Source organism: Scophthalmus maximus, chromosome 9 (genome assembly GCF_022379125.1).
Source record: "Scophthalmus maximus strain ysfricsl-2021 chromosome 9, ASM2237912v1, whole genome shotgun sequence".
In the NCBI taxonomy this organism is placed as follows: Eukaryota; Metazoa; Chordata; class Actinopteri; order Pleuronectiformes; family Scophthalmidae; genus Scophthalmus; species Scophthalmus maximus.
In genome coordinates, this window is record NC_061523.1 from 5,516,876 (window position 1) to 5,530,137 (window position 13,262).

At 42.0% G+C, this 13,262-nt stretch overlaps 1 protein-coding gene across 3 annotated transcripts; it reads right to left on the reverse strand.

Annotated features, from left to right (window-relative positions):
• Positions 1–16: 16 nt before the first annotated feature.
• st3gal5 (ST3 beta-galactoside alpha-2,3-sialyltransferase 5) lies at positions 17–12,880 on the reverse strand. 3 transcript variants are annotated; one of them, XM_035649419.2, is made up of 8 exons: positions 12,745–12,880; positions 10,883–11,005; positions 8,232–8,352; positions 5,464–5,673; positions 4,870–5,006; positions 4,414–4,600; positions 3,041–3,199; positions 17–1,283 (listed from the first exon to the last, which is right to left on the reverse strand). In XM_035649419.2, exons 2-8 carry the CDS (start codon positions 10,912–10,914, stop codon positions 1,026–1,028), a joined length of 1,104 nt encoding a protein of 367 aa, XP_035505312.1. In that variant the 5' UTR covers positions 10,915–11,005; positions 12,745–12,880; the 3' UTR covers positions 17–1,025. The 3 variants fall into 3 exon arrangements, with proteins under 3 accessions (XP_035505312.1, XP_035505314.1, XP_035505313.1); XM_035649421.2 differs by lacking the exon at positions 12,745–12,880 and adding an exon at positions 12,662–12,683; XM_035649420.2 differs by lacking the exon at positions 12,745–12,880 and adding an exon at positions 11,099–11,257.
• Between the last annotated feature and the right edge of the window lie 382 nt (positions 12,881–13,262).

Below are 13,262 nucleotides of genomic sequence, written 5' to 3' on the forward strand. Positions count from 1 at the left end.
GAAGCAGGTAGACGGCTTCATCTCATTCTGCCGGTCACACAGACAAACGCAGGTCCATTTAATTTAAGACCATGTTTCTTTACACTCCTTAGACAACAGAGTAACATCTGATTTGTTCTTCACTTAACCTGCACTGATGTCAGTTGTATTTGCTCTTCCAACACTTTTAACTTTTAACACAAGAACCGACAACCTCGCTGGAAATGAAGAGCCACTGGAAGAGTTGTGTTGTGACGACTTATCTCAAGAAATGTGACATCAAAAAAAATCCACAAGCCGTGTGTGGATATCATCAACTAGATTACAAAACAATGAAAAGAATACAAATGATTCCTCAATGTTTTAAAATTGAGGAAGAAAACTTCTTTTCTTTTATATGAAGTTTGACTCATATCAAATTTCATTTTTCCTCTTTCACAGACCAGCTATTTTTGAAGACTGCAAATAAAGTTGCAGAAAAAAAAAATAAGAAGAAAGCAAAATAAATAACACAGACAAGACAATGTATTGCTACTTAATGCAGTCCCAAATTCAGAGGTGGGTGAGCCGTCTGTGACTCCGCTCAGACCTGGTGTTCATGTCCCAAGTTCAGGTGTGAACGCACCCAAGACGTATTGAGCCCGCATTTCATATCCGACAGTGACAGTACTCAGTGTCAATGAATCACAACACGGCCATATTTGACCTCAGCCTACTACACTGTAAACTGTAATGACTGCATCTTGTACAGTTGTTGCAGTGACAACATCTGTCCACAGACAGACAGACAAAGCAATAGGTAGTTCCTGCTACAGTAGGTGTCTCTAGGATCACCCGGAATACATTTGAAGTTTGTACTTTGTTCTTCAAGAAACACTTTGTAACAAATAGTACAAATATTAGGACTAGATTTCCATCTCCTTGTTAAGTTTTTTTCTCTTATCCATTTACTCCGTCTTTCTTCACATTTTTTAAATCCTTTGTTCTTGCCGTTGCTTTTTCTGTTCATCCAAACTGGATGCACTCTGTTCTTAAAGGTCAGGAGGTCAGCTGGGGCAGAAGGAGCAGTGTACCCCCCCCGTAAGGTCAGTGACGCTCCCCTCTCTCACGAGGTTTTGCAGGAGTTCAGTCTCCCTGTCCACATTGTGCATCTTCTGGCGCAGCATGGCGCTCATGGGCAGGTGGTCGTAGTAGTGCAACAGCGCCCCCTGCTGGGAGAGGTTGTAGCCAAAGCCTGCCAGGCTGACCTCGTCACACAGCAGGCTGGCTAAATTCAGTGCAGAGACGCCCAGGGTCGGCACATTCTGCAGACAAACACAAACACGCAACACTGTTATCAAAATAGAAAAGAAAAAAAATATTGTCAGTTTTTTTTAGTTCTTCTACATCTGTGTGGTTGCGACTGGGTTTTGTAAGAACTCTGAGTTTGTTAACCCTGAGAAGAGTGAGACTCTGGGTTCAGAAAGAGAGTGAAATTTAACTTTTAGCCAGTTACCATGGAAACTGACTGTGAACCTAACCTGTTCGCTGGCCTGAGTTCCTCCCAATCCCCTCCCTTTTCCTGAACCTGAACTAGCTGTCAAAAAATGGGGGTGTCCTTTCTTTGTCAACCCGATCGATATGGAAGCACAATTAATTCAGTAGCCTCACGTGGGGAGAGGATTTAGACCCCTTATAGATGTGCTTTTATTCCCCGACGGCTACTTAGTAAAACTTGAGGGTTTTTAGTTTTTTTGCGAGCGGGAGTTTGCTGTACAACAAGTTGAAATAGCCACTGATTTTTTCTTGTTTAATATGTGAAATCTGATTAAAACCATACGCTTTACCTGTCTGCACTATATTCATATAATTCATTTTCAGCTGCAGCCACGTTAGTTTCGTGCATGTGGGATTGAGATCTAAATTTTTTTAAATTATATACCATTGCACGTTTTTCAGACGTGAGCAACAAGAATGGAACCGTGGCCGGCAGCGCAGCAGACAGCATCACTAACCATTGCACCATCATCTTATACAACTGTTTTATAGAGAAAATATCAAAAGGTTTTAAATCATTGACAGTTTCATTCAGTCTTACGCATTGACTGGGGCAACAGTTGTCTCCCACGCCAACTGTCTCCCCTTCAGTTGCAGCTGTGATGCTCCGCTTTCTCAGAATGTGCTTATTTTCTCCATAAGCACGAAGTAGTATCTCCAACTCTAATGACGTGGCGTAGGACGACCTTGTTTTAAGCTCCATTGATGATGGCTTTCTATAGTGGGCGGCCTTGCGCATAACTCTGAGTGAACATACTCGGAGTTGCTTGAACTAATTCAGAACAGCTGTTCCCAACTCAGACTTCAGGGTTAGATTCAGAATTTGTTAAACCTGCTTCCTGGAATACACCCCTGAAACGCTGTATGTCATGTTTGTTTGTTTGTTGAGCCTTTTTTGGTGAAGGATTTTTGTGGGCTGTCACAGTTGCCTAATTATATTGTAGCCACTGTCAACGTGTCGTGGATGCTGGCTGGGACTATCTATTAGAAGTTTCTCCTGAACTGTACCTTTAAATCTGTGAATATGTGAATACAGATACCGTGAAGTAGGGAAGGGGCCATTACTGATCATGGTGACACTGGTTTGATGTCAGTATTTCAACGTCCAAAAACAAAGAAAGTGTGAATCTCCACACAGCTCCAGTACATGTGGTAGGAAACTCTGAACATTTTCATTTGGTACTTCTTTCAAAAAAATTAAAGTAGTAGGCAGACAACCTAATTAAAGGTGAATATGATGTATGTTGAATAATCCAATATTTAATGGACTTTTTCCCTGATTGTGCATCATGATTTGAGCAATTACACGCACAACTACTGCAGATAGCCTTTGCTTACTAAAACAATAAAAAAAAAAGTCTTGTATTTTCAAACTCTATCTTGTAAATTCAAACTTCAACATTTGATTTTTGATCCAAAATAAACAGCTTCACACAGTAAGTTATCAGTAGCGACTTAATTTCCTGGTTACCAAATATATGTTGTGAGGACAGACGTCCTCCCTGGTTTGTGAAATATCTCTTACCTTGTCCCAACCAAACAGCCGTGGTCTGGGTGGAGGGTACCTCAGCAGGTCTAACGCGGTCTCTCTGATGACATGTGGGTTTAGGAGTCTGAACCTTCGGGGCTCAAGAGGAATTTGCTGCGGCACCTTCTGCCAGAAGAAGAGTCTGTCCCACAGAGACTGCAACACAAGGCACAGGCGTGTCTCTGACTCAGTGCAACCTTTGTCTGTTTGAACAATTCCTAAATTGTGCATAGGCGCAGAGGGGGCTCTGAATATTGGCGGTGAGTCTTCTGTCCTTATTTGGCAGTTTCCTTTTAGCTACACTTTCATTAGGCTTGAAAACAATTTTTCAAGTTTATGCTACATTTATAAGATTAAAGTCATTTATTTTCTTACTATTGGCTCAGGTTTTACATTTTGAACATTTGGTCATTCCAGTTCATACCTAACTGGATTCAATAGTTCCTATCTAGTGTTTAATCGTTTTCCTTTCTTTCATTTTTTACATTTGTCCTTAACACGTTGAACATCTTTATTTCATTAGAATAAAAAAAAAGAATTTTGAATTCATAAAATAGAATAAAATTCAGCTAACATATGATTTTAATAATTTTGGAGATGTTTTGACTGTTTACTACTGCAAATGTATAAGCAGAAAACTGAAAATTCACCCAAATTCACTATTGTTTTTTTTGCCCTGATTGTTTCTCCATCTTTCATCTACAAGGTCAAAAGTTTGTTGTTATAAAACAGCCTCTGAATCCCTCTTCATGCAGGCGTCCAACCAATTTACTGAAGGTTTCTGAGGCTCAAAATCAGCTCATATTTCCAGACTGAAGCTGCATAACAAAGACATCATTTGATCAAATCAGTCCCACGCACGCACGCACGCACGCACGCACGCACGCACGCACGCACGCACGCACGCACGCACGCACGCACGCACGCACGCACGCACGCACGCACGCACGCACGCACGCACACACACACACACACACACACACACACACACACACACACACACACACACACACACACACACACACACACACACACACACACACACACACACACACACACACACACACACACACACACACACACACACACACACACACACACACACACACGTCTCTATAGCTGGGAGGACCCCCATAGACATTATGCATTCCCTAGCCCCTTACCCTAACCATCACAACTAAATGCCTAACCCTAACCCACACCCTTACCTAAAACCAATTCTAACCCTAAAACCAAGTGTTAACCCTCAAACAGCCCCTTGAAGTTGTGAGGACAGGCCAAAATGTCCTCACAACAATGGTGTAGAGCAAAAATTGGTGCTCTCAATTATAGAAAGACATGTGCACAAATGCACACACACCACCACTCACCACAGCAAGCTTGTTGATCATAGCAGATATCCAGCTGATATCTACACTTTTGTACACCACGGCGACAAACAGAGTGTGTGGGTCAGTGTCAATCCAGTGAAGCGGCGTGCCTTCTGGGTAACTCATCCTGATGCTCGTTCGATTTCCGACGTCGACGCTGAACGCTCCCAGAGGCCCACTGTTTAACCTGCAGGGGGAGGAGGGGGCACAGACTGGTCGATCGACTGGTTTCTTATGTGATATAATAACTCATATTGATCGTACACAGTGTCAGTGATAAATCATGATTAACAGAACATGCACTTCTCAGTCAAGTAGGTTTTAGTAAACTCATTATGTTACAGTATGTACACTGCTCTGGTCCTCATTTGTTACTCGTCACAACCACAAAGCAACAATTCCATTTTTCCATTACACATAGTCATATCATTGTATTGATGTTTTTATGTTTCTGACCTGATAATGGTGTCGAAGCGGTCTATCAGGGGGCCGAGCTCCAGGCCCCTGAGGATGCCTCCATTTCCCACGACCACACAGCGCTGACATTTAGCGGATGTCTTTCCCGGCTGATGTGCGACGTCAGAGTGTTCCAGCTTCACAGGAAAAAACACGGATAATTAAATTTGAGCTTTGCTGAGAGGAACATAAAGTTGCACTTGTTTTTTGTTTTGTTTTTATCTTTACCCCAAAAGAAACTCATGTAGATTACAAGTACTTTTATGATATAATACTATTAGTGGGCTGCACAATGTAGAAATCAGATAAAAAGTGTATGATTATTAAATCCTTTCAAATACTTAAACTAAATCAGCCTCAACTACTCTTACTTTAACTTAAATAACAGGTTAATTTTTTTTTAATATTTTGGCATAAACTCATCTCAAAACACACAACAATCAAAGTTCAAGGTGAACTTGACTGATATTTTATTTATTTATTTTTCAATTTCAACACATAGCAATAATCCTTTCGATAATCAAAGAGATTTTTTTCAGGATTTTCTTTTCGTCACAAATACCAACTAGATCAGACAGAAAAAGTTGGATTCACCAGCTTTAGAAGATCATCCACTTTGGCCCGAACACCTCGGAATCCAAACGGTGGTGGATCCCGGAAGAGGTGATCAGGAAGTGGCCCGTCCTTCCACAAGAAGGGCTGGTCCACGGAGCCGGAAGCAGGGAGTCGAGCTAACAGGCTCTGCCTCGTGCTGCCGGGACGACACCGGCCCTCCAGAACTCTGAGCACGTGCTCCTGCACCAACTGCAAGAAGGACAGAGGTTTTGTAGACAACATGTAATAATAACAACGAGACTAACAGGGACAAATTCCAGAAATGGTACCAACTCAGCGGGTCTTTTATAACATCTGAATAATTTACTTCAGAAAACCTCAGGCTTATTTTAGTTCACAGACATGTGATGCTGGCTTTATTCAACCATGTTAGAGATACAGCACTTCCTGTGTGATGTGAGACTCGCTACAGTTTCATAATGACACTTCTCTGTTTCCCTTACTGTACAATGATTTGTTTGTGTGGACACTGCCACAATATTAACATTGACTGGCACATATTATTATCATTATAATTTTTTTTTGAAAGGAGTAAAATCTTGTTCCACAGTAGAGATGCGTGTAACGCATTGACTAACTCAGCCCCGTCCTGGGTGCAGTGGTGCACTCTCTTTCACACATACGCACGCACGCACAGTCACAAACACATTAACGATGGACACATCTGTATGCTCGGAATGGATTAAAAAAACATGATCATTTGGTCTTTGCGAACAGAAATGATGTGCTTGTTGTGATCACCAGCGGTCAAAAGAGACACATGTGGAGACACATTCTAAAGCCAGGGGGTGAACTGACGAACTTAAAACTGTCCACTTCAGGAGGGATGTAAATTCCAGGTCTGAACAGGGCCTACAGGACAGGGGACACTTCACTGAAGACAGCAATGAGAACATTTTGGCCAGTTGGCTAGTTTCGAGCAGATTTAGAACAGTTCTAAATCAGCAAGCATACAGGAGGCATCCTCACTGTAAGACAGACACCAAGGAATAGCACTGAAATACTTGTGCACAGCTAGACGTGGGCGATATCACCTCAAAATGATATCACGATATTTCAAGAAGATTTGAGAAAGCGCTATATATATGACAATATAGAAGAAAAAAAAGTCTGAAAAACATTATATTGTTGATGCAGCTTGTTGCAGGCAGCAGCATTTATAAGTGTAAAGAAAATGAAGGGGCATTTTCCATCCTACTTTTCCAACTAGATAGTCACTGCACAATATTATCAACTTATAAAATTCACTTCACAACAAACAAATAAACCTTCAGTCAAAATGTAAACACTTACTGCTTATGAAAATATAAATGCAAATGCTTTCAAAACTTTAACAAATGCCTTGCATCTTTTTTGGGGATTACCAGTGTTTCGTCTAGGATTTGTTTACAGCAGTGGGGGCAGATCAGCAGGCTCGCTCGCGCGCGCGCACACACACACACACACACACACACACACACACACACACACACACACACACACACACACACACACACACACACACACACACACACACACACACACACACACACACACACACACACACACACACACACACACACACACACACACACACACACACACACCGCAAGACATCAACACTGTACACTGCTCAAAATCAGTGTTGTGCTGCCTTAAATGTTTTTGTAGTGGTTAAGAGCATGCGCGCTAGGGAACATCAAAGCGCCATCGCATCGCTATATTATTGATATTGTGATATCACTTTTTTTTGATCACATAAACATGTATTATTATAATAGAATTATCGTAGACATCATATGGCACAGCCCTAAGCACAGCATCAAAAATCCTGCAGAAAACTATAAAAAAAGAAGCAAAACTAAGAGCTGACACTCCCGTTTCTCTTTCAACCACTCAAACACATACAAGTTTGTCCTTTTGGTTCACTAGTCCTCTCCTGTCGCTATCCAAACCCAAGTTAGGAAACAAAACCAACAACTATTGACAGAAAAGGACATGAGCCATCGCTTCAGGCTCAAGATCATATAATTCTAGTCAGAATTTAAGAAACCTTTCGGATGAGAAGTGAAACGTCTTCAACAACCTCAGGCAAGTCCAGTTTTCTTCTAATAGCATTGAAAAAAAATAGAGAAGAAGTCATCGGGATTCATTGTCTGGGAATCATGAATCATGTCTGCACAAAAATCCTTGGTAATCTGTTTGAACGTTGTTGAGATATTTCAGTCAGGACTAAATTTCTGGACAAAGTGGATCAAAGGATCAAGGTCAAATATGACCTGGGTACTGTAATTTAATGTTATGGAGTCATTAAAGCTTGGAGGCCTGTTGAATGTCTGTCTGTCTGAATATACACCCTGCTCACTTCATACCATTCATTACAATATATCACACAGTGTAACACTGTTGTTGGTGTGCTGCTCAGCAGCTGCATTTTAGTCCAGAAAAATTGACGCAGTCACCTGATTTATCTTTCTGATCGGGCTTCGCTTATCAGCGGTGAATGCAAAACATTTTTTGACAGGTACTGTAACAGTTCCACCTTGTCATGGGTCAGAGAGAAGAAATCCCTCCTCTTATTTTCACCATTGTTGTTTCTTGTTCGTAGTATTTTCTTAGCAACCAAATGCATATAGACAATCTGCTTCCTGTTTAAAACATGAATGTGGACGTAGCCTGATGTGAGGAAAAGTACATCATACAGACTTTGATTGTTTTACTCTACTATAGATATTTTAGAACAGGTAAAAGCTCTACTTTACTCTCACCTTTTTGTGTGCAGGGCTGACATGCCAGTTCAGTGGTTTGGTTGTCCGTGTTCCATTTAGTGGCAGGGAGACCATCACCAAGCCCAGCAACCCTAAAACCACACCCACGACAAACACATACCTGAAGACACACACACACACAACAAAAAGAGAGGGGGAACAATATAGTTAAACCATTGTGCTTAGATGCTACAAACGTAAAACATCAGCACCAGAGGAGACCAGCTGTGGAGTTCCCTTACACAAACCCACTATGACACACTTTTGCATGCTATCACCAGGATTCACAAAGCCACACGTAAATCATTGTCATTAAGGTGTCAATGAGTGATGTTTAAAAAATGAACTCAGTGTTGTGTGGTCCCGACCAATTTTTTGTGACCAATTAGTGACCCTAATTTGACCCCACAAATATTTCACAAATGCTAGAATAGGTGACTTTTAGTGTTGCCTACAATTGAAGCAAAATTAAGTGGAACAGGTTTCTTCAGAGAAACACCATCTTTTTTAGTTTAAAAGTTACATGGAAGGGTTTCTTTTGTTACCTAAATATTCATCAAAGCTATTCTATGCCTCCCGAAAATTCAAAGTGCTTTTCACAAGCACCAGCTGTTGTCTAAACAGCTGACTACTGCCCAGAAATCTAGTTACTTTAAACACTTTATTTGTAATTGTCCAAAAAAGGATGACCAGAAGGGAACAAGTTTCGGACAAGACCAGAACATATGATAGGAAGTAGCTGGCGTCTGTTTACATCTAGCGCATAATGGGGCTACGGTCGGAAATATTCTTGCTAATTTAGCTTTTGAGAAGTGCAAACTGTGTAACACTTTAAACTGTATTAAAGAATGTCTGGAACATATGGAAGAAGAGTTGACTCTAGTAACCGGTTACTTTATCAGGCTTCAACTGTCAGAGGTTACAGTATCTGCACAATGGATCTGAGGTGTGGTTGATATAAAACTTTGGTCCTGCCTGCTTCACCAAGCAGCATGCAAAGTGAAGCGGTAGGCAGTCGTTTTAAAAAGACGAGCTGAAAATCTGAGAGGATTTGTGACTGGTGTGTGGAACAATCAGCTGGTTGTTAATGCAACTGCAAGACTTCCCCAACCTCACTTTCATTAGTAAAACCGAGGCCCATATTCCCATGGTGTGAATTCTAATGGCCAGCATTTGAGGGAAAAGCAGTCTGTTCAGTTTATGAGGGTGTTATTAGGGCCAAAGTCAACCTGCCAGAAAACCGCTTGCGGTGATCAGATTGCTTATTCAACCCTTCAACATTTACATACACGTCATCCATTCTAATGGCTTCTTCGCTTTGCCTTTTCCCGAACAAATGTACTGTTTTAAAACCCGAGGAGAGATGCCTGACTTCTCACGACACTGTCTACGTTGTCACACAAGCTCTTACAGATTCCTTTTCACATCACAAGTGACACGGAAAAGGAATCTGTAAGAGCTTTTGTGACGACGTGGACAGTGTTGTGAGAAGTCAGTCCTCCCTGAACAAAGACGTTTTAGAAGGTGAAAGAACAACGGTGAACTGTTTAGGAATCTGATGCGATGCATTTTTAAATATAACTTAGGGATACGTTATTAATAAATCAATGAGAGAGTAGGAAAAAAAATTATAGTATCTGCATTAACTGCGACAATGGATACAAAGGCCGTGTTTATGCTTTTTAAGTGGTCCACAGCAGGGGGTGTCCAATTAGGTTCAACAGTGGGCTGTTGCTTTTTAAGCTTTGTTCAATGGAAGGCTACCATCGTTTTACAGGTGTGATAGAAACACTGGCCTCGATGATGCCAACGTTTTGGTTTTATGGGTATTTTTGCAGAATAAAACAGATTCATAAAACCTGCTTTGTATCCGATTTTTCCAGCTAGTACGTTTATGCAACTCAATTTGTCAAAAACAGACTAATATATGCAAATGTATGCTTTGTGCTGCACTACATCTTATTATTATTATTAATATATGTTATAAGGCCATATTTACTGCGATTTGCATGAGTGTGATCAATAGGAGAAAACTTTTCGTCAGGCTGGATTAGCTGCTGGTCTACAGGTTCTACCCGTTCTCATTCTTCCAGCTGGTGTGTCTGAACCCCCGGCGTATCAGGAGCATCCATTTAACCATCAGCTTTTAGCTTTGAACAAATAAGTCATTGCCTCTAACTTGTTATTCTTGACATACAGGTTACCTGGAGTGAGGTAATACCTCAGGCATGGCCCATGCATTTGCATCTTATGGCTATGGCTACGTCTTAAATGGCTACAGAAAGAGTTAATGTCACATCTGAGTCCACCCCACGTGTTATATAAATGTTAAAATTGCACTGTAACTTTTATCACCTGTCTTTTTCTACTTTAACATGTTTTTATTTTCATGTGATTTTATCTGTTTCTTCCCAATTGCTTTTAATGTTTTATGTAAAGCACTTTGAATTACCTTGTTGTTGAAATGTGCTATACAAATAAACTTACATTGCCTTGCCTTAAAATTAATTTTAAAATAGTAACTGAAAGACACCTGCACTGAAAACAAATTAGACATCCTTATAAGACCTTAAGGACAATGGCTCGTGTGCATATCTACGGGCGACGGTTCACAGGGAACAGAAGGAGTGTTTGTGTCGAGTGAACGCCACCTGTGTGCGGCCCAGCGCAGAGAAAGCCTCATGTCGTCTCTCGTTCACACTGGATTCTGGGAAGTCTTCGTGTTTCTCTGCTGGAGCCTGAGACGCTCCGCTCCACGTCTCAGGGGTCTTGTCCTGGACACACGGTGAAAAGACGGACACGTATCAGCTGACGTGAGCTGATCATTAGCCACATTAATGAGCAGTTACATGACCCGCAGCTAATACCTGCTGCACGTTGTCGTGGAGTTTTGTCTATCCTTCCCTGAGAAACTGTTAAGACGAGTCTTCTCAGGCACCAAGCAAGGTCAACCTGTCTGTGGCAAGCCACAACAATCATCGAGCAGCTGAAGTCTCTCTCGAGGTGTCATAGTCGCAGGGAGATGACAACATTACTCTAAACTAAATACACTACAGAGACCGGGAACAGGCAGATTGTCTTGGGGCGCCATACACTGACCACCTCGTTGATCTGTGTAAACAAACCAGAAATCTCCTTGATATATATTGAGCTCTTATAATAAATACTTCAGCTTAATTCGTCCACGGTTTCCGCCTCCCTGAATCAGCATCCACTCCATCAATTATCCCTTTTCACACGTAATTATAAGGATCTACCTTCGGGCAACGGTGAAAAGGACACAAGTGGATTAAACAAATTATTCAGGACAAAGTGTTCAACACACTCACTACTAATGTTGGACAAACAATGTTGAAATAGTTACGCATACGCACAATTTAACACGACTGTGTAGCCATATTTGTTTCCTTATTGATGCTTAAATGTCCAGAGGGTTGTTGTTTTTTTTCTCCTTTTTCTGACAGTCTCAAGAGAGTTGCTGGTCACATGTTTTACAATTGAGCTCATAAGTTTGCGTGCATTCCACTGCGTGCTTCTAATAAATGACCCCCCCTAAAAAAAAACAGAATTCAAAAGGTTCAATTGGCATCAAATGTGTTCATCGATGACCTCCACGCAACGCGACCCGCTGGTTCCCTGTCTACGTGAAGTGCACTGCACCGTGTCGTGGCACCTCTTCACACTGTAGTACCCACTGGAACTGGAACTGCAGCCTGTCGCATATCCAACACACGTTTTAGTAGACGTTAAACAACAACAACAACCACAACAACAACAACAACCACCACAACAACAAGAACAAGTAGCATAAACACAGAGTTGGCTCCGCAGGTCAGGTGACGCGCAGTTAGCACGTCCGAGCTAGCGTCGTTGTCTCCCGAGGTACGCGATACCTCTGCCATCAAAACCGTTTTCGACTTGGGTTTTTCGGTCGAAGGCGTTTCCTCCTCCTCCTCCTCCTCCTCCGCAGCCGCAGCACGACGGCCGCCGCGGCACAGTGCCCCTGTGAAGCGAAGCTTCCGACCGACGCATCAATAGCAGAAGCTGAAGAAGAAATAGACGTCGTCGGTTGGTTTGGTTGTTTGTTTGTTTTTTTTGTTTGTTGTTGTTGTTGTTGTTGTTTTTTAAATGTCGACATTTTTCTGGAAGACACTCGCGACTCGAGTTGATTAGCAGCGTCGCGCAGCTGCCACACGTTTATTACCACGGCCTGTGGATGTGGAAAGAGGTCACGCACCCGGGGAAGACTGTTGAATTTAACAATAACGAGGGGGAACCACATACATCAAACATACATACATACAGTACAATACAACGGCCAAACGGTGTGAGGCGACGTAGCAACTTCGACGGTGAAACCTTAAAAAGCGGCCGGAAGTGGTTAGACCGTTACTCTGTGACCCGTTAGCCGCTTGTTTGCTTTAACGCACCCGCGGATACGAGCCCGTTGACGTCGCACGTTCGTCCCACGAGACGCTCCTTTTCTTTCTCCTCTGTTCACCTGCTTACTCACCCTGCCAGGGACCGAAGTGTCGCGCCATCGCGGAGATCTGCGGGCGGTACTGAGTCAACCCGTCTCAGTGTCACTAGCCCAGATGAACAGCCAATCAGCAGCCGGTACATCATTTCCGGCCTTAGGTGAGACGCCACCCTCAACCACGCGCGCGCGCGCACACACACACACACTAAGTTATAATAAATAACTTGTTAGATCAATAACAAATGACAATTTCCAGGATGTTAGAAGAGAAATATGACTTAAAGAAACACGTTCAACACTGGGCAAAAGACTAAGATGCAATTTTGTACACAATAAAAATTTTATTATTAAATACAAGGAGCAAAAACAGCATTTTTTTTATTGTCCATCTACCAGATTGTATGCATCTAGCAATGACACCATTGTGTTTTTGTGTTGTAAAATCCCACAAATGTACAGTATGATACAGTGATTTCCTCCAAAAGAAAACTCAAGTCATTTGACAATGGATGGGTTACACTCATCCAACACATCATCTTCCCCTCACAAAC